The following is a 24,973-nucleotide window of genomic DNA, read 5'->3' on the forward strand; positions in this document are numbered from 1 at the left end:
GTTTCAATTGATAAATTGAATCTCTTGAAATACCAATGTCACGTGCTATGGTAATTACAGAGTCCTCTTTCTCAAGTAACGTTGGAGCGCGAACTTTCTGTTCATTTGTGAATTTCTTTCACCCCATAGTTTTTCCTTCAGATTTTCAAGAAGTTTTCATTGACTACTTGTATAAAGCCAACTGAGCATGTTTAGCGTTTGAGGGGAGAGGTGATCACGCACTTGCGTCGGTAGGTACTTGTAGTTTATTAACATCTTATTTTCTTTATTTTAGTCTGTGCTGTGTACTGTACACACAGTTGGCTTTATACAAGTAGTCAACGTGAAATTTCTTGAAAAGCTGAAGTAAAAACTATGAGACGAAAGAAACTCACAAGTGAACAGAAAGTTCGTGCTTCAATGTTATTTGAGAAAAGGGACGCTGTAATTACCATAGTACGTGATATTGGTGTTTCAAGAGATTCAATTTATGAATTGAAACGGTCGGATGCGTCGTAGCCTTCTGAGACTGTTCCGGAAAAAAACCTGGTTCTGGAGCTCTTAAAAAACATCATCTAAGTCTGACACCATCATCAGGCATGTAGTAATGTTGAACCCTTCCATAACTGCTACAGAACCTAAAATTAAATATCCTTATAAAGTATTAATTTGTAAAGATTTTTCTCTGCCGGCACTGTACAATGTACAGTGCCGGCAGAGAAAAATCTTGTACATACAAACATTTGGTATGAACAATTATTAGTGGTGAAGCTGAACAATAAAACTTAACACTATGTATTGGTTTTAGCTGAAATAAACATGTTTCTTTTAGAGATTTTAGAACACTGTCAACAGTTTGGAACACTAAGGTCATCCGCACATGAAGCAACTAAAAATAAACCAGTTGTAAACTTAAGTTACCAATCAGTTGCTTATTATTGCTGTCCATATATTTTAATGAATATCTGCACACAGCGCTACTAGTTAGTAACTGGTGCGACTGGACGTGCAGGTCGCTTTGCGACTAGTTTCTAGTGTTTGATTACTAGCAGCAGGTATTGAACGAAACAAGTAATAAAATCAAAAACAAGCAATAAACACTAATTACAACACCTGCTTATAAAGTTTATCCCTTCTGATAGCCAATATTGAGAGAAAGCGGAATTTATCCATAAGCGCAATACAATAATAATACACAAGTTCAAATTAAATTGGTTGGTAAATATTTCAAAAAAAAAACAATAAAGGATAATAAAGGTAATTAAATTTAGGTTAAGCTTACCCCGGCTGGCTGGAGACACAACGATCGAAAAAACAAACGAACGAATTCGCTAACTATTACACATCTATACACATTCGAGTTTTGAAGGCATGTCGTCCCTTATCTCGTAGGGGAAGAATTTTTGGATTTCAAGTGGTCCGATCGTCTTCTTCGCGACACATGTGAATTTCGATAACATGCTAGCAAGGAACAACACCGGCGTCGACAAGGGAAAAAAAGTGACATGATTTCGAACTATTTAAACAACCAAATCAATTATGGGATTTCCAACATCTAGTTTGTTTTGATATTATTATTTTATTAATTAAAATTACCACGCGAAATGACCAAACTGACTGGACAGTCATTGAATATAGAAATAGTACAAGAAGTGAAAAAACATCCGTGCCTATAATACGTTGAATAAATATTCGCTCAAAGACATCACCGAAAGGGCTAGGAATGCTATTGGAAGAGAAAAGGAAAGAAGAACAAGCAATTGTACTAAACGTATATATGATTTTTCTGACATCCTATAAAATGCAAGAAACTTAGCATCAGTTTCTTTTAATTCTTTTGCAGCCACGAACTCTCTGCATTTTATATTGTTTGCAATGTATGAATGAACCAATGTCTCCGTTTTTTCTGCTTTTTGCGTCTTCTGTTATAATAATAAAGGATATAAGTTGTGCTTGCTTCTAGAAATCTAGAGGAATGAAACTGACATCAGTCCATTATCACGTATTTAATAGAAAGTCGGGTGTTGCAGTAGTGGCATACTGGATGGTTTTCTGACGTTAAGACGTATCCATGTGTGAGACGTGTATGCCCTATTCGAAGTCGGCGTTTTTTTTCCTGTTCATAGATGACCGTATCTTAAAATCCATATGAGTTTAGACCTCATTCTTGGAGCATCAGTGTATAAAATTTCATCAAATTGTTAACGCGTTACTGAGGATTGAGTTTGTGGTTTCTGTTTTATTGAATCTGCATAAATCAGTAGAATATTGGAAAATTGTACATCCATGGAGCTGTCTTGGGGTACAAATAGTAGTAGTATTTGAAAGGTTGATAGAATCCAATAAAGGGTTATTTGCTGGGTTACTTTGATTTGCTGATACTCTTACAAAATTTGAAAGTAGAAGTTGTTGCCTTCTTAGATTGAGTGGTGGCTCTGACGATTCAACACAAATATTTTCACTAGAGGTTTATTTGAAAGCAGCAAGACATAGTCGAGGGATGTATTTTTAGTAGAGGATACGATATAAGGTCGACCTTGGCCTATCTGTTTAATGGATAAAAATTATTGGATATGTAATTTACCATGTTAACTATTACAAAAAACAAGGGTCGCCCGATCTAATTTTGTTCTAACTATAATTAATTAATATTTAAAAAATTACTTTTTTTCATAATTTAAAAAAAATTTGACCCGGGCAGATATTATTTCCGATTTTTTGGATCATTCTAAACAAAAAAGATCTTTTCTAATTCTTCTCTAAAGTTGATCCTTTTTTTAGTTATAAACAATTTAAAACTGAAAAAATAATGAAAGATGATGATTTTCAAGGCTTAAAAACACAAGTAAAAAATATCATTTTTGTAATGATCAAGTACATAAATTCAAGTTCAGACGTTTTTCTATCAGGTCTCGATAAGAATTTTAGCCATGTTTTATTCTAAAATATATTTTTTAATTGTTAATAAGGAAGGTTTCTTATGGGGAGACGGGCATTAACAACTATAAAACAATGTTTCAGAATGAAATAAGTCCAAAAGACTTATTAAGAAACCATACAGAAGTAAAAACTTCTTTTGTATATTGGTATAAAAAGTTAACTTTTTATACCAATATACAAAAGAAGTTTTTACTTCTGTATGGTTTTTTAACTATGGTATACAGCCAGCTACGGGGACTTTCCCATTGATTTTACTTATTAAGAACTGATATAATAAGGTTTGAACTTGAATTTTGGTATTTCGTAATTTCAAACATGATATTTTATACTCATATTTTTGATCCTTTCGTCATCTTTCGTTCTTTTTTCAGTTTTAAATTGTTTATAGCTAGAAAACAATCAATTTTAGAGAAAAATTACAAAAGACCTTTTTTGTTTAGAATGATCTAAAAAAAGAATGTGTGTGTACTTTGTACGCACATAAGAAGTTATACTTCTATTACATATGTGATTTTAACGAAATTGATATAATGTACTTTAAACAGTTTATTTATATTTTATTTAAATATTAAACTAATTTTAATACTTACTACTTTCCAAAAATTTTTATTAAGACAATACCAAAAATTTAAAAAAATAAAAGAATAAAACGCACACAAACACATTGAAAAATGCCACAAAGAAAAAATGATTTCTGAACGATAATAATTGTTGGCAAAAATTTTAAATACGCATTTTCTGAAAAAAAAAAATTATATAATAAATATACTTACAATCATAAAATGCATAAAAAAATAAAAACTTGCATCGGGATTCGAACCCGCGAATTTGGGGACGCTTTGATTCGTAATCGAAGCCTAGACTCACTCATCCAATTACTCATTATTTGTCATGTGGAAAAATAGGTCAACTGAACGTTTTACTGTTTCGACAGTTATTCTGAATTTAAATCAAATTATGTAGTTTGATTTTTGTGGAAGAAAATATTAAAATATAACAAAACAGTAAGAAAACAATATATTAGATGAAGATTGGTAGAACTTTTGTTGGTAATCAAATTAAGCATGTAAGTCAAAGCATTACATACCTACTAGATAAATAAATTTACGCCAAAAAATCATAATTTAAAAATAAAAATCGGACCTAATTTCGGATTTCTCTCTAAAATCCCCATTCTTGAGAAAATAAATTTATTCCAACCTAATTCAAATGTATAATTACAATATGATTATAATAAAAACTACTTACCAAATTAGAATGAGTCCTTGTCCAAAAGTCCAAAAATATATATGAAAACTATTTAAAAAGGCAGTATAACTATTAACTAACTTTTGTTTGTTGTTTCTTTTCACACAAATTTCAAAATGCAACAACCATAAATAATCAAACCACAGCTTTGCCACAGCCGACATTGGATAATTTTTGTCATGTCATTTGAACATCCAATCAGAACAAAGTTATAATGCGCATGCGCCGGGAGCGTAGGTTTTAACATATAAAAATTCACCCTCATATCGCGCGTAAAGGAGTATAACTTCAAAAATCTGAAATAATATCTGCCCGGGTCGAATTTTCTTTTAATTTATTAAAAAAAAGTCATTTTAGAAGTTATAGTCTTTAGGCGCGATTGAGAGTAAATTTCATAATACTGTGAGCATGCGCACACAGACAGTATGGCGTTTAGTTGCTGAATCTTTCAAGTTATGTATAAATATATCAGTGCAAGAAAAGGTGTGAAAAGAATATATTAGTGTTTTTAGTAAATATATTTATTATAATTTTTGTATCTTTGGATTTGTCTTCCTCAGGAGTAAGATGAGTATTATTAAAACATTTTATTGTATATTTATTATACTTCACCTTCCAGTCTGTTTGTTACCGTGAATTGTCATTAGGTACGTCCGAACCAATACAGACACAGTCCTCGTAGCGTATTTGGTATAGCATTCGTTCAGAGATCGAGAGGTCTTGAGTTCGAGTCCGGAGCAATTTTATACTTTTTTTTTAATTTTTTTGAAAGTGGTAAGTACAAAATTAGTTAGGTGTTTAACAAAAATTAAAACAGACTGTTTAAAGTATATTTATTTTTAAGAAATCATATAATAGAAGTATAACTTCTTACGTGCGTACAGAGTACACACACCTTATTTTTTTAATTATGAATTAATTCTAGTTAGAACAACATTAGATCGGGCAACCCTTGTTTTTTTTTTAATTTTTGACCGGTCAAATTACATTCCGATAATTTTTATCCATTAAACAGATAGATGAAGGTCGACCTTATATCGTAACTTAGACTATTTGAATTGTGTTTAGAGACTAAAAAGGACTGAAATATAAAGTTCATGTCTATTACTGTAGATTCCCTTATACTTGTACCAGTTATCAAATGCTTTATTCTAGAAGTTGTTTAATAATAATTCACTGAAGGTGTTGAATTTTAGGTTTTGTTATATTGTACCTGGAAATATGTATATATTTCGCGGACCAAAATTATATACTAAGGCGTGTTTAATCTGGGCTTAATCTTGTTTTTCTAGTATCAAAAGATCTCACATTTTAAATAAATAAAAATAAATTAAAAATTAAATTGAATGTCTATGAGGTAATAACATTCTTACAGAACTGCCATAAACGAGTTGAGAAATCTTCAGTACTTGCCAAGAATGTCAGAAGCCAGGGAACACCTATTTGAAGACAGGACGAAAGCTCATGCCGACCATGTGGGTGCTGGACTGGACAGAAAAACCACTGCTGCTGTTGGAATTCTAAAAGCTATTCATGGTGGAAAACAAGATGGGTCTATTAATAGGGTTACAAAGGATGTAGTAGCTTTCTCAGCTAAATATTTTGACATTTTATCAGAAAAGCTACAACTTGATCTTCATGAACCACCAATATCACAAGTGAGTATGATCATATGACCAAACAATATTTATTTCTCCGAAATAAAGTTTATTTCCTCCCTGAAACTTGGTTTAATCTAAAATATAATCTCTAAATATTCAAATATGTCTACCTGTTTAAATTTATACATTTTTCCTTCATCTATTGTTATTGTACATTCCATGTATGTACTTAGTTTTTGTTTCGTTTATAGAGTCCTTTTTTCTTGAGCTACTTCTTCTAGTTGTTCCACTAGCTTTTTTAATTCTTTCTTGCTTCTGGAGAGAATTACTACATCATCCGCTAATGCAAAACATTGATGTTTTTTGTGATACATGTGACTCTTCTGCTAATATTAGCCTGTTTTATTACAATTTTCAATACTAAATTAAATAACGATTATGACAACGGATCTTCTTATCGTATTGCTCCTACTTAAAAGTTATCTGTTAGTTTTTTATTGACCTTCGCTTTATTTTCTATTTCCTCCGTAAGTGTTGTTTCTTTATCATTCTTATTATATTTTTTAAAACTTCCAGATTTTTTACGCTTTATATTATATTTCTTTTCATTTTATTCTATCAAAAGCTTGCTTAAAATCTATGAAGGGTGCAATTGTTGGTTTATTATATTCATGACTCTCAGCTTGTATTTCCCTTAATTCGTTCAGTGCCCACGCCGACAGTGTGTCTGCACGAGGGTGCCGAGGATGCACGAGGGTGCCGAGGATGCACGAGTGTCGGTGGTAGTATTGCATTACTAAATGAACGATTTAACCTTTAACTACACGCGCTGGCGTATTTTGTACGCCAGTTATAAGAATTCTACTGCAAATATATCTAAAAATTTAATTTTTGACCTTGTTTATCTACCTACTAACCTATCACTGGAATATGCTTTACAATTGGTTTTAGTTTCCTTATAATTGGCGTTCTAGGAAGATCGTAATTTACATTTTAGTATTTGTTGTTTCCGGTAGTGGGCCATATACGCCACGATAATAGTAATATAAGTACATATTTCAATTGTTTTAAGTCATTATGGCACAAAATATATTTTTCTTTATAAACAATACTTTTTCTCATGTAAAAAATCACATTTCAAAAAAATTTTTATTAATAATTTTATTTATCATGGAATCAGATTCCGGTTATAAATCCCAATTGGCTTACTGAGAAGGAACTCCAAGTATTCGCTGATGCCGAAGAAGGTTTATAACAAACAACTAAGTGTATTTTTTCAAAAAAAAATAAACAAATTCGCTGTTTTTAAGTGTATTTTCTTGTGGCGTATAAAGTACGCCACGCGTGTAGTTATTTCATAACTTGACGCGCGGGTAGTTAAAGGTTAAGTACATGGTACCAGCCATGTGGTGTTTATTCAAGTTGGACACCGAACGTGTTAACCCTCCGGTAGCCACGTCTCGTAAAGTTACATGAGTGGACACGGACACACTGTGGTACCTAATGCCGCACATATAAAAAACGGTATTAGATGTTAGAAATATCACAAATTTGTCAGAAAAACAAAAGAAAAGCGTTATTTTTAACATTTTATTGTATGTCTTAACATAATGTAACGACTCGGGCGCAAAATAAAAAAACAAGTACATACCAGTCTTACAATACAATCTGAACAAAGAGAACGTTTACTATAAAAAAAATTCAAAAACATTCCAAAAATAAAATACCAAAATACAAAATAATTGAATTAGTCTTATAAACACACATTGCACTGAATTTTTTTCTCACTTTGATTGTTGCAAAAAAAATTATTGAACAACTCTCACTTCAACGCTCAATATCAAACTGATAAAACACTTCAGAAAATGCAATAGCCGCAGGTAGTATTTTAAAGATAGTCATTCGCACATATCGTAAACAGATATTGGTGTGTACGAAAGAATATTGGTAAAACTTATTAAAACTTTAAAATGCGCCACGGAGTACCGCAGTGTGGCTACCGGAGGGTTAAAGTAAAGATATGGTACTATAAAGTACTTCTCCCTTTTCTAAAGCCACACTGGTATTTTCCTATGGTATTCTTAAGACTTCTTGCTAACTTGTTTTTGATCTGGATTATTATTATCAATATATACATTTAATAGTGCCACACCACTATAATCTATAATATTGACATTTCGCTTTATCTCCTATTTTATGAAGGGCACATAGTACTGCTTGCTTTCATTCCATTGCATTGGTAGTTATTCCTATGTTGTCCTATTGGTAGTTATATGTTTTTTAATAGTTTGTGTGGCCTGTCAGCTGCGCTTCTCCATATTTTAACATTTCCGCTGTTATACAGGTGTCCAGAAACTCTACCAACAAACGAAGACAGGAGATTTATCAGATAAATTTAAGACATTTTAACCCAATTCTTCTAGCTCGAAAATGCTTTCTAAGGGAGCTAGAGCTCTTTGAAGATGGCGTCTTGTAATTAGTTTTTCTTAAATAACTCCAGAACGCTTTTACTTAGAAAAATGAAAATTGGTACGCATATTTATGTTCCAGAGATAAATCGATTACATTTAGTGTGAACTTCTAGTACCGGTCATAAGCGTTCGTTTTGGGTAGGGCAACGGTTATTTTATCGCATAACATTTATGTCTAACTTTTAAGCATTTTTGACACTGGATTATTAAATTATGAGGTATGCTAGTACTAAAAGGTACTCTTGCTTTAAGTCGGTAGAACACACCGTTTTCTAGAAAAATCGATTTAAAAATTTTTCTTTTTTTGAATTTCCAAAAAAAAATTTCAAAAAAAAAACCATTTAGAAAAACGAAAACTGGTACGTTTATTTATATTCCAGAGATGAATCGATTTCATTAATTGCGAATTTCTAGTACCGGTCATATGCGTCCGTTTTGGGTAGGTCAAGGGTTATTTTATCGCATAACTTTTTTGTCTTTAATTTTTAAGAATTTTTAACTTTAGATTATTAAATTATGAGGTATTCTAGTATTAAAAGTTACTCTTGGTATAAGTTGGTAAAATACACCGTTTTTTTTTTGAAAAATTTTTTCAATTTTTTTTTTAAATTCAAAAAATGATAAATTTTCAAATCGATTTTTCTAGAAAACGGTGTGTCCTACCGACTTAAATCAAGAGTATCTTTTGGTACTAGAATACTCACAATATAACAATCTAGTATCAAGACAAAAAAGTTATGCGATAAAATAACCGTTGCCCTATCCAAAACGGACGCCAATGACCGGTACTAGAAATTCACAATGGATGAAATTGATTTATCTCTGGTAGATAAATATGCGTGCCAATTTTTGTTTTTCTAAATAGAAGCGTTCTGGAGGCATTTAAGAAAAACTAATTACAAGACGCCATCTTCAAAGAGCTCCAGCTCCCTTAGGAAGCATTTTCGGATTAGTTGAATGGGTTTAAAATGTCTTGAAATTATATGAGGAATTTCCTGTCTTTGTTTGTCGGTAGAGTTTCTGGACACCCTGTATAATCACTTCCAGGACATTTGTTGTTTTTTAGATTCTTAATAATGATTTCAGCTTCATTTGTTAAGTCTGTATTCTTCATTATCGTGACCTATGTCTTCTTCATTTCCATTATCTGTGCTTCTTCTTCCCATACTCTTGCTGTGATTCTATGGATTTTGTTTGTTAAGTGTTTGTAAACTTATTTGTAGAGTTTTGCTGTTATTTCACTTTTTCTGAGGCTTTGTTGTTTGGTTTCTGGATTATCTCGTTAGTTTCCTGTAAGGTAGATGGGTCGACTTTATTATCATTTAAGTCAAGGTTTAATTGCATATCTATATCTTTCCTTGTACCATTGATCTTTGTATAAAAGTTTTGATTCCTCTTGTGGACATGCTTCTCATCACTTCTCCTTATAAAATTCAACAGTTTCTCATATTTTCCTTTGTTGTACCAACCTATATGTATTACATTCAGCGTTGAACCAACCAATGCTTTTATATCTTCATCTGATATCCAGAGCCTGTTGCATTATATTTCCGACTGGGCCATTAAATTTGTCATGGGCTAAGATTACCAGGTCATCTGCATACTCCAGAACATAATGTATGTCATTTCTGAGTCTAGTCATCAACCCAAATGGAAATATAAATGCAAATATTGGATTTATCTCAAAACTTCGTTTTTGGGGTTAGGCTACTGTTGCTCTGAGCACCTCAATTTATAGTTACGTTTTTATATTTTAGTGTGTTACTTGGATAGAAGACGCAAAGCTGAATCAGTTACGAAGGGATGGTATAGAATATGCAAGAGTTAACTTATATGATAACGATATTTATTTTTTGCCAAGAAACATTATTCATCAATTCCGAACTGTAACAGCTGTAACCAGTATAGGTAAGTGAAATTTTTAACAGACTTTGAACGAAGTATGGAACAATTATAAATATTTATTTCTTATGGAGCTTTAAAATATTTGTTTCAATTATAGAAATAATTGGGTGTTCAATAAGAAAAAAATGTATGGTTTGAAATACACTTTTAGTATAGTAGATATCCTTGAACAACAATACACTTATTTCAACGAGATTCCAATTTATGAATTCCATCCCTGTCGCTAGGAGCCAAATATGGTGAATACAGTGGATGTTACAATAATTCGAACTTTTCATAGACTTTAACCATTGTCATAATGGTCATATGGCATGGTGCATTGTCCTGATGAAAAAGGATTTTTGTTCTTTTGCAAACCGGGTCTTTTTTCACAATTTTTGTCCTTCAGTTGGTCTGAAAGGTTACAATAATATTCAGAATTTATTGTTTTACCAGTTTGCGAGTAATCCACAAACAAAATTCTTTTGCTACCCAAAAAACTGATGCTAACACCTTCTAGGTCTATTTCTGAATATGATTATGAACTCGTTTCGGAGCAGAATAATCAGGTTTACATCGCTTTTTTGATTCTTGTTTTGATTCAGAATCATGGTAATAGACCAAAGTCTCATCCATAGTGATGAGTCGATGCACAAAATCCACTTTATCCTTATTCACCGAACATAAAACATTTGTGTACACCTTCTACTTAATTTTAATGACTATATCATTCCTTCTGTAATTTTGTTCAACCTGTTTTTGTAAATGCTTTAATACATAGTATATATTTTACTCTTTTGTTAGATTTATGATTTGGTCTAAGGCTTAGACTCTAAGCCTGTATTAAAAGTAATTTACTGGCATCACTTAAATTCTCGATTCTACAGTAGTTAGGTTCTTGGTTATAGTTAATTTTACAGATTTTCCAGATGCTTCAAAACATTTAAAAATACCGAGAAAACATAACCTCCGATGAAATTTGAATTGAATTTTATTATATTACTGACAAATAACTCTCCTACATAGCTCGCAAAAGTAACCAAAAGGGCTTAAACATATTTTAGATCATTTTATTATCATTATAATATTTATATACATGGGTTATTTATGAATTCTTTTGGTGAGGTGTGACTAACCACCCAGCAGAAAGGAGGTTTTTTCCAAGAGTTGCTCTTATTACGTTTTTTTTTTCGATGGCTCATATACTTCCATAGTTTTTACCTACTATGGTCTATGATTATCTTATATCATGCTATAGTCTAACATATTTTATTTTGTTTAAGCTTGGCACGTTCGATTGAAGCAATACTACAACCTGGAAGACCTCAAAGGGACAGTCAGGTATATTAGTCAACTACCAAATAAGAGTGTTACGCCGACAAAACCAGAAAAATCACCACTAAAATCGTCAAATCACCCAGATGAAGACAAGCCACCTATCAAAATGAAACTGAAGTTAGATCTTAACAAATACGTCCCTGCGGAAAAAATACGGAGTCATGACGAAAAAGATAAGGAGAGAGACAAAGAGAAGAAACATAAACACAAAGATCATGATAGAGAAAAATCAAAACATAAAGATAAACACAGGGATAAACACAAAGAAAAACATAGAGATAAGGAAAGACATAAACATGATAAAGAGAGAAAACATAATCACAGTTCGCACAGGGACAAAGAGCATAAACACGGTGATAAAGAGAGAAAGCATCAGCATGTCTCCAAGCAAGAACGATTACAAGATCCAACCCACAATAATCATAACCATGTAACTACAGAAAACAGTGGTAACAGTACCAAGCCTAATATAAGCAGTAACCTTAATTACAAAATAAGTCCAAATGATTCGAACATTATTTCATTAAATTCTGATTTACAGGCAACACCACCGAAAAGAGTTATGATGGAATCTACCAAGCTTGTAATGCAGTCACCCACAAAAATTGTTGTTGAGTCCGCATCCAAAATTTTTACTGAGTCCCCGATAAAAATCCTAGAACCCCCTACAAAGAGTGCTGCTGATTCGACAAGTAATTCTCCTGTAAAGCTCGTTGAGTCACCTGTCAAAAAACACAAACCCTTTAAGATTAAGATCAAAAACCGTCAGTCCACTGACGTTCTTGGTGATATTTTACTAGAAATGAATAAGTGTGATCCACCATTTTAATATTAAGCTACAGGTCGATCAAAAAGTGAGTCCAGAACGTCCAAGAACTTCTCGATGGCACTTTTTGTTCGAGCTGTAGAAGCTTTGAATACGTTTTGTCCACATTTAATGTCTCCAAAAATTTCAACCCTTTTTCCATGATGAATCTCTTTTCAAGGATTATCATGTAGATATGTATGTACAATTTTTGAGATAGACCTACCTCAGCATTCTATTCTCATTTATCCCATTGTTGTAACTACGTTCATCTCCACAAAGGCTAACACAGTCACGTTGCATTTTCGAGGTTTAAATACACTTCCGGCTATTTTAGAATCCTAGAGCTTAGAGCACTAGGTTATGCATTGAAGGAGAAAAACTTTTGTAACTTAGTCGGTAATTAATGAAACTTTTGAAGCACCAGTACAGTTATTTGGTTGCCATTTGCTATATTTTATTTTTCTCTGACTTAAGCCTTTTCTAAGAAATAACGTTTTTTTATTCAGTCATCTTTGATAAATGATTTTGGGGATCACAATATTTGGGAATTTTTCTGTAAATTTGGTTCTTTAATTGTTTCCTTTCACTATTTTATTCACGCTCTTACTTTGAGTTTTCCGTAAAACGAGACTCTTGGGTAAAAGTAGTTTTCATCTGAGATTCAAGTATTTGTGTTGAGTATTTGGTTAAAGTATAGATATGTGTAGCCTCACCTCTAGTATTGTTAAATTGTGTTGTCTTCATTCGTGTGGTCTTTATTGAACTATTAATGATTGCATTTCCAATCTTTCAGTTAAAGTCGCCGTTATGGATAAATGGCAGACCAAATAGATTATGGTGTAAGTCAGTGTACCAAACTTGAGATGTGACAACAAAAATAGACCAGTATAAAATGCTGAAGAGAGTCAAAAGCAAATCTTGATTTAAACTGAATATACATATTATATCTTCTTTCGCTAATTACTGTAAAAACAAATTAATAATTTTTTGTATAACTGAACTAAGGCACATATACCTTATTTTTATGTTTTAGTGACATAACTACTTAAAATGGCGGACGGGTGCCATTTTTGTAAAAATATTTTAAATGTGATCATATGGCAAGTAATATTTTACTTGAAAACTCTTGTTTGTGTTACATCTCTAATCATTGGGTAGTTTTCAAAATTTTGTGGTAAACGCTCGAATAAATGAAATTTCTTTTTCCAGTTTGCCACATTCTGGCGGAAGTCATTATTTTTTTATTGACGTCTATCAAAAATAGGACACCATCGACTTTTTTTATTAACCTTTAACTACACGCGCTGGCGTACTTTGTACGCCAGATATAAGAATTCTACTGGAAATATATTTAAAAATTTAATTTTTGACCTTGCTTATTTTTCTAACCTATCACTGGAATGTGCTTTACAATTTGGTTTTAGTTTCGTTATAATCGGCGTTCTGGAAAGATCGTAATTGACATTTTATTATTTGTTGTTTCCGGTGGTGGACAATATACCTCAGGATTATATTACTATAAGTCGTAATATAAGTACATATTTTAATTGTTTTTTTAGTCATTATGGCAAAAAATATATTTTTCTTTGTAAACAATACTTTTTCTCCTGTAAAAAATCATATTTAAAAAAAAATTTTATTAGTAATTTTATATGGAATTCAGTTATTCCATGATTCCAGTTATAAATCCCAATTGCCTTACTGAAAAGGAACTCCAAGTATTCACTGATGCCGAATAAGGTTTATAACAAACAACTAAGTTTATTTTTTCAAAAAAAATTAAACAAATCCGCTGTTTTTAAGTGTATTTTCTTGTGGCGTACAAAGTACGCCACGCGTGTAGTTATGTTATAACTTAATGCGCGGGTAGTTAAAGGTTAAATGACAATATATGGTGTATGATATGTTTTACTCTATAGTAATGTTTCTAGAAACAAGATAAAATTCTTCCTTCACTGGCATTCAGTTTAATTTATAATTCAGTTGTCGCCATTTTAAGACGTGACTGAATATAATCAAAAATATCTAAGTATATGCACTAGGGCAAGAGCTTTCAAATTATTCTTCTTATCATAATCCTTTCGGCCTCTCAGTTCTTCCTTTACCCATTTTTTTCATTTATTTCTATTTTTGACCATCGTCTTTAATTATTCAATACTTTTCCCTTTATTCCTTCCTATTTCTTTGATCTGATCTACTTATCCATTTCCTTATGTGTCTTCCCCTTCTCCTTTTCCTTCGGTTTCTCAGTATTTGCCTTATAATTCTTTCTGGTTTTGTTTTATTAATATGTCCAAACCAGAACATTCGCTTCTGTTTAATGTACTCGCTAATAGATTTCTGCTTTATCATTTGTCTGATATCTTCATTTCTTATCCTGGCCCATTTTGTTTTCCCGGACATTTTTCTCAAATGTTTCATTTTGATTGCGTTGATTTTTATGATTTGTCCAGTTTTTGCTTGTAATATACAGGGTAGCGAGAAAGTATGGAAACACGGTGATTTCTCGGAAACCGCTCGAACGATTTTTATAAATTTTGGTGGGTAGGGGTGTCCTAATGCGGCCAATATTATAGTCGTAACTACATTATTGTCAAATCTTCCGTTTTTCTGGAAATCTAATGAACTTTCTTATTTTAAATGGAACACCCTGTATATTTTTTACGTTTTGAAGTCCTTAAGAATTACTGCTTATTTTTCATGTTATGTTCCCTATACCTAAATGCCATAATATCGGAGTTATTGCTACATTTATTAAAAAGAAAATTTTAACAATTTATAAAAATCAATTTTTTCGGCCCAAGTAGACATTATTTTAGGTTCTTTGGATCATTGGGAACAAAAAAGGTATTCTGTAATTTTCCTCAAAAGTTAATCGTTTCCGAGTTATAAACAATTTAAAACTGAAAAAAATCGAAAAATGACGATTTGCAAGGTTCAAAAGCACAAGTAAAAAATCATTTTTAAAATTACGAAGTACCTAAATTCAAGCTCTAACCTTTTTCTATCAGATCCCTATAAGAATTTTTGGCATATTTTATTCTAAAACAATGTTTTTTTTTTTAATTGTTAATAAAGCTCATATGAGAGGACGGGCTATCGCGCATCATTAACAACTAAAAAATAATGTTTTAGAATGAAATAAGACCAAATCACTTATCGGCATCTGATAAAATAAGGTTTGAACTTGAATATAGGTAATTCATAGTTTCAAAAATAATATTTTTTACTTATGCTTTTAAACCCAGAAAATCGTAATTTTTCGATTTTTTTCAGTTTTAAATTGTTTATAACTCGGAAAGGATTAACTTTTGAGGAAAATTACAAAAAGCCTTTTTGTTCCCAATAACTCAAAGAATCTAAAATAATATCTACCCGGTTCAAAAAAATTAATTTGTATAATTTGTTAAATTTTTTTTTTAAATAAATGTAGCAATAACTCCGAAATTATGGCATTTAGGTATAGGGAACATAACATAAAAAATAATCAGTATTTCTTAAGGACTTCAAAACGCAAAAAATATACAGGATATTCCATTTAAAATAAGAAAGTTCATTAGATTTCCAAAAAAACGAAAGATTTGACAACAATTAATTATTACTATAATATCGGCCGTATTAGAATACCCTTACCCTCCAAAATTTATAACAATCGTTCAAGCGGTTTCCGAGAAATTACCGTGTTTCCACACTTTCTCGCTACCCTGTATTATTGGCACTGTTATCATATTATAAATTTTTCTAATTATTTGGCATTGGTGGCGCCTGTGTCCCAAAAATAATTTAAAAGTGGCTTAATTCAGGTACAAAAATTTATTTAGTTTTTTGGTTCAAAAATAGTTGGGAATGGACTGTAGAGGAGCACTCTATATTGAAAAATGTTGAGATCTAAAAAAAAAATAAGAACATTAACAACTGGACCAAGTTCACTGTAAATGTTCATCAGACTTGAAGAAGTAATGTAATTTTAGTCATATTCGGTTTAAATCAGATTCTCAAATTCTCTTATAGGTAGAGATAAATAGAAATACAAAATGAACAGGGTATCCATAACTGTTTGGTTACAAAAAAAAACAGTTTTTACTTTAGTTTTTTATTATTTAGTTGTGGGAAATTATGATAATATTAATTATTGTTTATATTTTGTGATTTATTTCATTGTAGTGAAAATTATAAAATTTGGATCCTAGAAGCCCAATATTGTTTTTTGCAAAATTGGGACATTTTCCCTATATTTAACAGTTTTTATTTATTAATTATTCTTTTAATTAATTAACTTTCTTGAACAAGAAAGTAGTATACTTACACATTGATTTGTATTATTTAAAAATATGGTATGCTTATATGAACGATGTGGGTAAAGTGGGGACTTACGGTTAAATCGGGGGAAACCCAGGCTTGGAACGCCCATTTTTTGGCAATATATTGTTAGACGGATAACAACTTGTAAATAAGTTTTAGATTTTTGATAAGAATAATATTTCACGATATATTTATTGTTTGTTTTAGTTGTAAATTGAGATATATGCTAAAAATTTGTATATAGTTTAATTGAGACCTATTTTAGTACATTTTACAGGATCGCTTCTTAGATATAACTACTGATTGTTTTCAAAATTTAATTTTTCATATAAACTATGAGTGTTTCAATACCTAATTTAAGAATACATTTGAAGATTTCAGTTGTTGTTCAGACGATCATGACTATTTTTAAGATTTCTTTAAACTGCATAAGTTTCAAAAAAAAGTTAACTTGCTTACTCATAAAAACACTACAGTTGTAGTGTTTTGAAACGTCAGATGTTCAGTCAAAGTTAAAGGATAATAAAACTTTTTTTTAATTGTATTATCTTGTTTCATTGTAGGATCTGTTTAAAAACTAAGAAATTGTACAAGCTTGTTGAATACATTCAATTGTATGTGTAGATCAATAGCAGATACTGCTAACGCGCTTTAAGTCGTCAGTCCATCTGGTTGGTGGCCGTCCTCTGTTCCGTAGTGCTTCTTCTCTTGGCCCTCCACTGGACAATACGTTTTGTCCATCGGTTGTCTGATAATCTAACGACGCGATTTTTTTGATAGAGTCTGTTGTTTTTGTTATAGGACGTATTTCTTCGTTTGGGATTCGGTCTTTCAGTGAGACATCCAACATCTCTGCCGCTCCATAGCCCTCTTAGTCACATGAATCTCGTTCAATACCTTTTCTGTGCGTTTGAATGTTTCCGTTCCATAAATGAGTGCAGGTAACACACACTGGTCAAAGATTTTCCTTTTTAGGCATATGATTTAAATAAGAATTTAATTTGCTAAACGTAGCCCAGGCTAATCATACACGACGTGGGAGCATACATATTTGGTTATCTCTGCCCAGTGCCCAACCAAATTTCATGTCCCAAGTACTTGTATAATGCGGTCTGCTCAATATCCCTCCAATGAACAGCAATATTTCGATTTAGCACCAGATTAGTCATTTGCATCTTGTTCATGTAAATCTTTACTCCTTCCTCCATTCTTTTTCTGAGAAGTTTTAATATTTCTCTTTATTTATAGTCTCTCAGATTGTAGGAACACTTCGCTAGTGCTAGTGTTCTTTTAGTTTTTCCGTGAGGTTTTTGTCATTATTCATTAACGACCATGAATGTATAAAGTTGTCCAAATATTCCAATCCCATATCACGAATTATTAGTTTAGGTATCTGATTATTTGCCTTATGAGGGGCACATGTATTTTCTTCTTTTGGTATTCTAGTCCCATTTCATTGCAGGTGTTATCTTATTAGACTACCCACAATCAGTTTATTGTACCTTGGACTATCGGTTTCGAACACTGAACTTTGCTGTTCATCGTCAGGTCTACGGACAGGTTACTTAAGTCATGCCGATTCAAGGAATGTAGCTATATAGAAGCATACTTAAGCTCAATTATGCTAGTCTGTTGTCTAAGGATTGTCAGCTTAGGAGAGATAGGATAAACAATAACTGTGTACTAGCTTTTTCCTTAAGAAAAATTCCACATTTTTCGATGTGTAATAAAGCTGATGACCCTCAAACAACAGCGTAGCGTAACTGAGCGTTAAGTATGCTTCTATATAACTACATTCCTTGCATCGGCATCATTTAAGTAACTTGTTCGGCGCCCTGGCGATGAAGAGCAAAGTTTATTGTTCGAAACCGGTCATCCAAGGTACCTCAGAACAGAATTTATACGTTAGTGTTACCCCAGTGACAATTCTTGCGTAAAACTAGTCATGTTTCAATCAGTCAGGTCCATGCAGGAATGTCTAATTTACTCTATACTTTTTAAACAGATCTTATCTAAGTGGTTACTATTGATTTTAAATAATGTGGTAATTATTATTTTATGTAATCGTTTAGTGCGTTTTCATAGTTGATTGTAATTTTGTTCCAGTTACATCATTGTAGCTTTCATATTGTTTTCCCTGTGATCAACGGGAAACCATAATTTATTATATTTACTTTGATTTTTGTCCGTTTTGTTAGTACAAAAATATAGTACAAATTAAGGTGTTGAAAACTCCTAGATTTCCCAAAACTTAGGTTTTTATCATTTTGAAAATATAATTGCAATGTAAGACTTGCCATTAATTAACATAAGTATAGAATACAGTTTTATTTATCTTTTTTAGACGAAGATTTCAGTCCTAACTATCAGTGATAGTCTGAACTGTTCTCTATACGAGTCAAATTCTTTTTCGGTTAAGGGATAAAAAATTTTATATCAGATCTCGAAACCTTTAAAGTTAGTTGTCACATAAAATACAGGTGAAACGGGTAATATAGGAACACTAAATTTTCCGTATGACCTTATGTGAAAACGTTAACTCAGTGACATCACTTTCCTGTAGCTTCAATATTTTTTTAAATAGTCGTAAGAGTGTGATTCCTTAAAATGGAATGTAAATATGTACAGGTGGAATATTGTACAGTTTTTATATAGTAAAAGACTTCTATGCAAAATGTTGTAAATAAACTAAGTGAACTATATAACGATGTTAGAATGTTGTAACGATATTTTTTCATATCACAGCTAAATAGTTGTTTTCATGTTATTGAAAATAATAATGTGTATTTTTCTTCATTGTATTGGATGTCTCAACAAAAATTTACATCTAGACAATCGACATATCTTAGTAATCTCTATAAATCGAACCTATTATATGGCAAATTTGAAGTTTCTTCTTGTGATGTATTTATGTTAGTCAAAATTCTTCTAATGCATATCATATTTACATTTTTGCGAGCACATCGCATCTCTTCTGCCATCAGGTGTTCAAAATACGATGCTTTTCTAAATTTTACATAAGCATTTTTACTCTTTTCATATTTATCCAGGATTGTTTTATTCATGTCATACATAGGTCCAAGGTACCCTAAGCATATAATGAGAGCATTATATTTTGAGGGTTTTTAAATGGTTAACTCATTCGCTACTACACCACTTTTTGATTTTCGTCAGACATGTGTCAAGTGAAAGAATTAGTGTGAAAGAGTTTGTGTCACCAATGCGCGCCATGACCTCTTTGCTAAGAGTAAGTCAGTAATTCGTGACATGCGCACTAAAAGGTTTAAAGGCCTAATGTTTTTGGTATAAAACAATATTCCTGTTCTCCTTGTTCTTGTTTACTATAAGAATGTGTGTCTTCTTACAGTTGTCACTCCAGGTAGGCCTTCAGTTGTATCAGCTAATAGCAGGGTGTAATCTTCATATGTAGAGATTGTTGATCTCTGTTTTTTTAAACAGTGGAGGTGCAAGAGTATACAACCCTGTCCGACTCCTCTCTATGCGAATTTTTTTGGAATTTGGTTAATACCAAATTTAATTTCGTATGTTGATCAGCTATTTTACTGTTTGGATACCTAACTAATTATTTTCTCCCTCTCTCCAATGGCGCTGCAGCCCAAATCGAGCTTTGCCCCCCTTCCAGACTATGCCTCCAACCTTGCTGGTCACGCGTCAGTCTTCTCCAGGTTCTCAGGTCTTTCTTTTTGAAAGCTGGAGGAACTATTTTCTTCGTTCTGTTTTCCAATTTCGTACTCATTATCACTCTGGCTCATAACATGGCACTCATACTCATTAACAAAATCGTGCTCTGAGCCTGCTTCTTCTCACTCCATCCGACCTTTTCCTACTGGTCCTAGTGCAGCCCATTGGCTGATTGTAAATCTTCCATTTGTTCATGATACCCATTTCAGAGAGTATTTTTTCCTGTGTAAAAGTACGTCAAAAATATATTTTGGCATGTATTCTTCTTCCTCGTTTTGTTTGTTGTGCTATTTTATCCTTTCATAGTATACAGACTTTTATATCAGATTATCTAACTCTAACTCATTCAAATTGTCTATTAGTGTATCTTTGGTTCCTACTTGTCTGTTTAATAGCAAATTCCATCTGTCTCGCAGATTCACTCGTCTATATTTTCTGATGAACATGATAAGCTTGCATATTGGCCATGATTTTTTTAACAAACAATTTTCATATTTTAACTACTGAAGTTAGTAATCAGATGAGACTAAATCAAAGAGCGTTACAATAATCATAATTTTTGTGGCCATTTTGTTATTAACTGCAGTATTTCAGTTGAAAAGTCTAGATGTAAATTTTATCACTGTGTATGTAATCAAATGAATGTAGTAAACATATAATACAGCCATCGCAACAAGAAGTTTGAGTTATTTCAGTATTATTTTCCTTAAGACCATTTCTTAGTAGTAGTAGTTTAATCAAATTACATTTTGTTTGATTGTTTTGGTTGCAGAATGAGAGCACTAAAATATTTTTGGAACGTAAGCTTTCACGGTCGGATTTTCGTAATGATACCCTATTTTCCGGGCTTAGAGGCCGTGCAATGCAATTTTTTCTTCCTGGAGTTTCTTTTATGATTGTGGCAGAAATCGTAAACTGGCGAAAGCTCCCGCATCGCATCCAATAGTGTCTACGTCTACCACAATCACAGACGAAATTTCAGGAAAAAATAATGTTAAATCATGGCTTCTAAACCCTTTAAACAATGTATAAAAATAATATTCTTTGGCTATCACGATCCACAGTTGTCCAAAAATGTTTTTAACTGATTTTCTGATTAACATCAAAAAAATTCATTTTTTATAACTGAACTAAGGCATCTGATGTGACGTAATCATTCAATTCAATCGTGTACAGACGGCATTTTGTAAAATTATTTTAAATGGAATGATAGGCCATGTAATACTTCATTTGAAAATGTTTGTATCATTCAGTATGTGTAGAAATGCCATACGCTAAATATGTAAATAGTGTTTCTAATGTGGGAATATGTCGGGCTCTTTCAAAATGGAGACCGTTTCGTCTTGAATAGCGATAATATGAACAAATTAATACTATTCATAATATTTTTTCTATTTGTTGTGATTTGGCTTATGTGGTCATTCCATTCTACTCTTCTGTTTTTTACCCGGTTATTAATATTATCCATCTTGCATCTCCGTCGTGTCTTACCATCTATTTTTGGAAGGGTTCATCTCTGTTGTTTCGAGCAATCTTTTTGTCCTTTCTGTGTCAGGTCGTGTTTCTGCCGCGTATGTCATTATTGGTGGGATGACTGTTTTGTAAATTCTGCCTTTCATTTCTTTCTCGATATTTTTATTTCTCTATATTGTTTGATTCAGGCAACCTGCGGCTCTGTTTGCTCTATTCACTTGATCTTCCACTTCTGTTTCAAGCTTTCCGTAACTAGATTGTGTGATGCCTAGATACTTAAACTCAATCATTTGTTCTATCTCATTCGATTTGCTGTTATAACCATGCATTTTGTCTTTTTTGGGGAAATTAACATGTTAAATTTTCTGGCGGTTATATTAAATTGATGCAGCATACGTTGTAAATCATCTTCACTTTGAAAAATTAGTATTTGGTCATCTGCGTAGCAGATTATTTTAAGTTGTTTTTCTCCCATTTGTTAATCCTTTTTAGTTCTAACTCAGTCTAAGATAATTACCATAATTCAATGATCGTAAAACATTTTAGACATTCTAGATGTATACCGAGTCACACAAAATCTTTCAAATGATGGATCACATATTTGAAATATTAGATCACATATTGTGGTTTAAGAAAAATGTTGAGAAAGTCATATTTTGATAGTTGTCAATAAATACAAAAATGAATTACATCAGTGTACAGGAAATTGGAAAAATAGATTGGTCCATTCGAGCCGTATATTAGTAGTAGTTCATACTTTTTTGCACTGTGGCCATTTTGACACTTCGCTACACATTCGTTAAAAAACGTAGGAACACACTGAATGATACAAGAGCTTTCTAATATATTCCATGACAGGTATAATTATTATAATTTGTGGTTTTATTGAAGATTCTTTTGATTTTGTTTGGGAAGGCTAAAGACGAAATATGTTAGTGCTCTCTATGATTTGTTAAAATGTGTGCAAGTACCTGAATAATTATGAATTTGGTTTTTGTGATATTTGAACACATTTTGTATGTATGATTGTACTACTTTAATCAATCAAAATGAGTCATTACGTGTTTTTTTTTTTTGTAATTGTACAGACTAATAATAGTTATCGCTTTCAGTAAAAGTGCACATAATTGTAGACGTATCATATTTTATATAATTTTTGCGTTTTGTAATTAATTTAAATAAAATAAAGTACTATCATGCATACGAAAACTAACAAGAAGTAGTATGAAAATTAGCAAGCAGAAGTATTTTAAATGTAGAATAGTTTCCATTTAAAGTATCTTCGAATGGAAACCAAAGTTGTTACTTTTATAGGCACACTAAAATTCTCTTATAACCCCAAACGATTTTTGTACTAGATTCCTGCAATTGATATTGTTTCTGAATATACCGAGAGTTTGTATTTTGTACCACAACATTGCTCCCTTGAGAACAATAAAAGATACGGGGTCATTCATATAGGTCTAACCCGCAAACCCTTTATATATATATATATATATATATATATATATATATATATATATATATATACGATTTTTGAACTCCTGAGTGGAGCATAAAGCTTCAGTGAAAACGCGCCATTGAGTTATATTTTGCGCTAAGACTGTCACATTCTAAGACTTTCCTTGACCTCTTATCTCGTCCATGATGGATCTTCTCAAAGGTTGTACTGGGCGACCTCTTTTTCTTTTTCCTTGGGGATTCCACTCTAGGACGGTCTTTGCAATATTGGAGCTGTTTTTTGGAAGTGTGTAACCGATCCAATTCCACTTTCTGGACTCTATTTCATTCTTTAACCTCTTTTGTTCGGTCAGGTGTAGCAGGTCTTCGTTTCTGATAATGTAAGGCCAGAAAATACTAAAAAGTCTTCGGCATTCATTATCAAAAACCTGCAGTTTGTCTGTGAGGTTTTTTATCACTTTCCTGGATTCACATTCGTAGACTAGAACATAAATGACATTTTACTAGAATATTTGGATCTTTGTCTTTGTAGTATACTGGTCAGACCTCCAAACAGGGTTGAACATGCTGAATGCTTGTTGAACTTTACATATCCTCATACAATATAGTCTTCTGTACGTTCACTTTCTGTTATGACACTTCCAAGATACGTACAATTTTCCACATTTGCATTTGTTTACATTTTCAATCCCTTTAAGCAAGCTAATAATAAAGAATGTCACCTCTACCACTTCAAGTATATATATATAATTGTATGTTCTGTTGATTATATTATGTTCCTTTTTCTCTTTGCCTGTATTCTTATGCGTAGTAGGTCTTCTCTTTTCTAACCGTCTCCCACGATTTTTCGTTTGACCTTCATTTCCTATATCGTATAGCAGCTTGCTGTTTAATAAACAATCCATATTGGATATAAGTTCCTCTTGCTGTTGTTTTCGTCTCTGTATGTATATTGCGTACTCAACTGCTGATCAGAAGTCTACCTTTCCATAGATCTTAGAAGCTACACTTGGCCAAATTGTGAGTATCGGCTTTAAATATGACTTACTAAAAACTCAATTTGAATATATTTAAACGCGGTGGAAGCAAGTTTTTAATTTTTTTTTTTTCATTAGATATCTGATCTAACGTATATCGTTCTCAATAGAGCAAGTTCTGTACAAAAATACCTGGTATGTTCAGGTGTTTCACGATGCCGATTAAATTCACCGAATAATTTTATCATTGTACACATTAGATCTGCCTGTTCCTATCAGAACACAAGTGAAAATAAGTGTTATTAAGAATGTTAACATTCATCGTACTCTATAGTTTTTCTTATATTTATTTCAATAAATGTTAAATCGTTTTTGTGAATATTGTGTTTTATTTCTTGCGATGAATACAAGTACCTGGGCATGAAGTTAACAAGATGGAACACTCGATGCTGCTATAAAATGTAGAAATATACAGGGTGGAAAAGCCATATCCATGATAAACGGCATTCTGTGGGACCAGACAATATCTAAAGCGAACAAACAGCTCATATAAAATAGCATACTTAAAAGTATAATCACATATATGGCAGTGAAGTTTGGCCACTGAAACAAAGAATGGAGAAAATGTTACTAGTAACAGAAATGGACTTCTGCAGAAGAGCAGCAGGCAAATCAATAAGAGATCGGATACCAAATGAGAGAATACGAGAAATGATGGAAGTCACACATACAATAATTGGTGACATAAAGACAAAACAACTAGTATGGTACGGCCATGTACAGAGATTG

The 24,973-nt window shown here is 32.1% G+C and overlaps 1 protein-coding gene across 2 annotated transcripts in view; it reads left to right on the forward strand.

Moving 5' to 3' along the window:
- The window catches only part of LOC114330688 (uncharacterized), a 79,978-nt gene extending 55,415 nt beyond the window's left edge, over positions 1-24,563 (forward strand). For both annotated transcript variants that reach the window (XM_028280102.2, XM_028280103.2), the window contains 3 exons: positions 5,543-5,825; positions 9,997-10,147; positions 11,407-24,563. In XM_028280102.2, the coding sequence (XP_028135903.1) occupies positions 5,543-5,825; positions 9,997-10,147; positions 11,407-12,290 (1,318 nt within the window). In that variant the 3' untranslated portion in view covers positions 12,291-24,563. The remainder of the gene's footprint in view (positions 1-5,542; positions 5,826-9,996; positions 10,148-11,406) is intronic.
- Positions 24,564-24,973: the final 410 nt, after the last annotated feature.

The sequence above is a fragment of the Diabrotica virgifera genome, chromosome 10 (assembly GCF_917563875.1).
Source record: "Diabrotica virgifera virgifera chromosome 10, PGI_DIABVI_V3a".
In the NCBI taxonomy this organism is placed as follows: Eukaryota; Metazoa; Arthropoda; class Insecta; order Coleoptera; family Chrysomelidae; genus Diabrotica; species Diabrotica virgifera.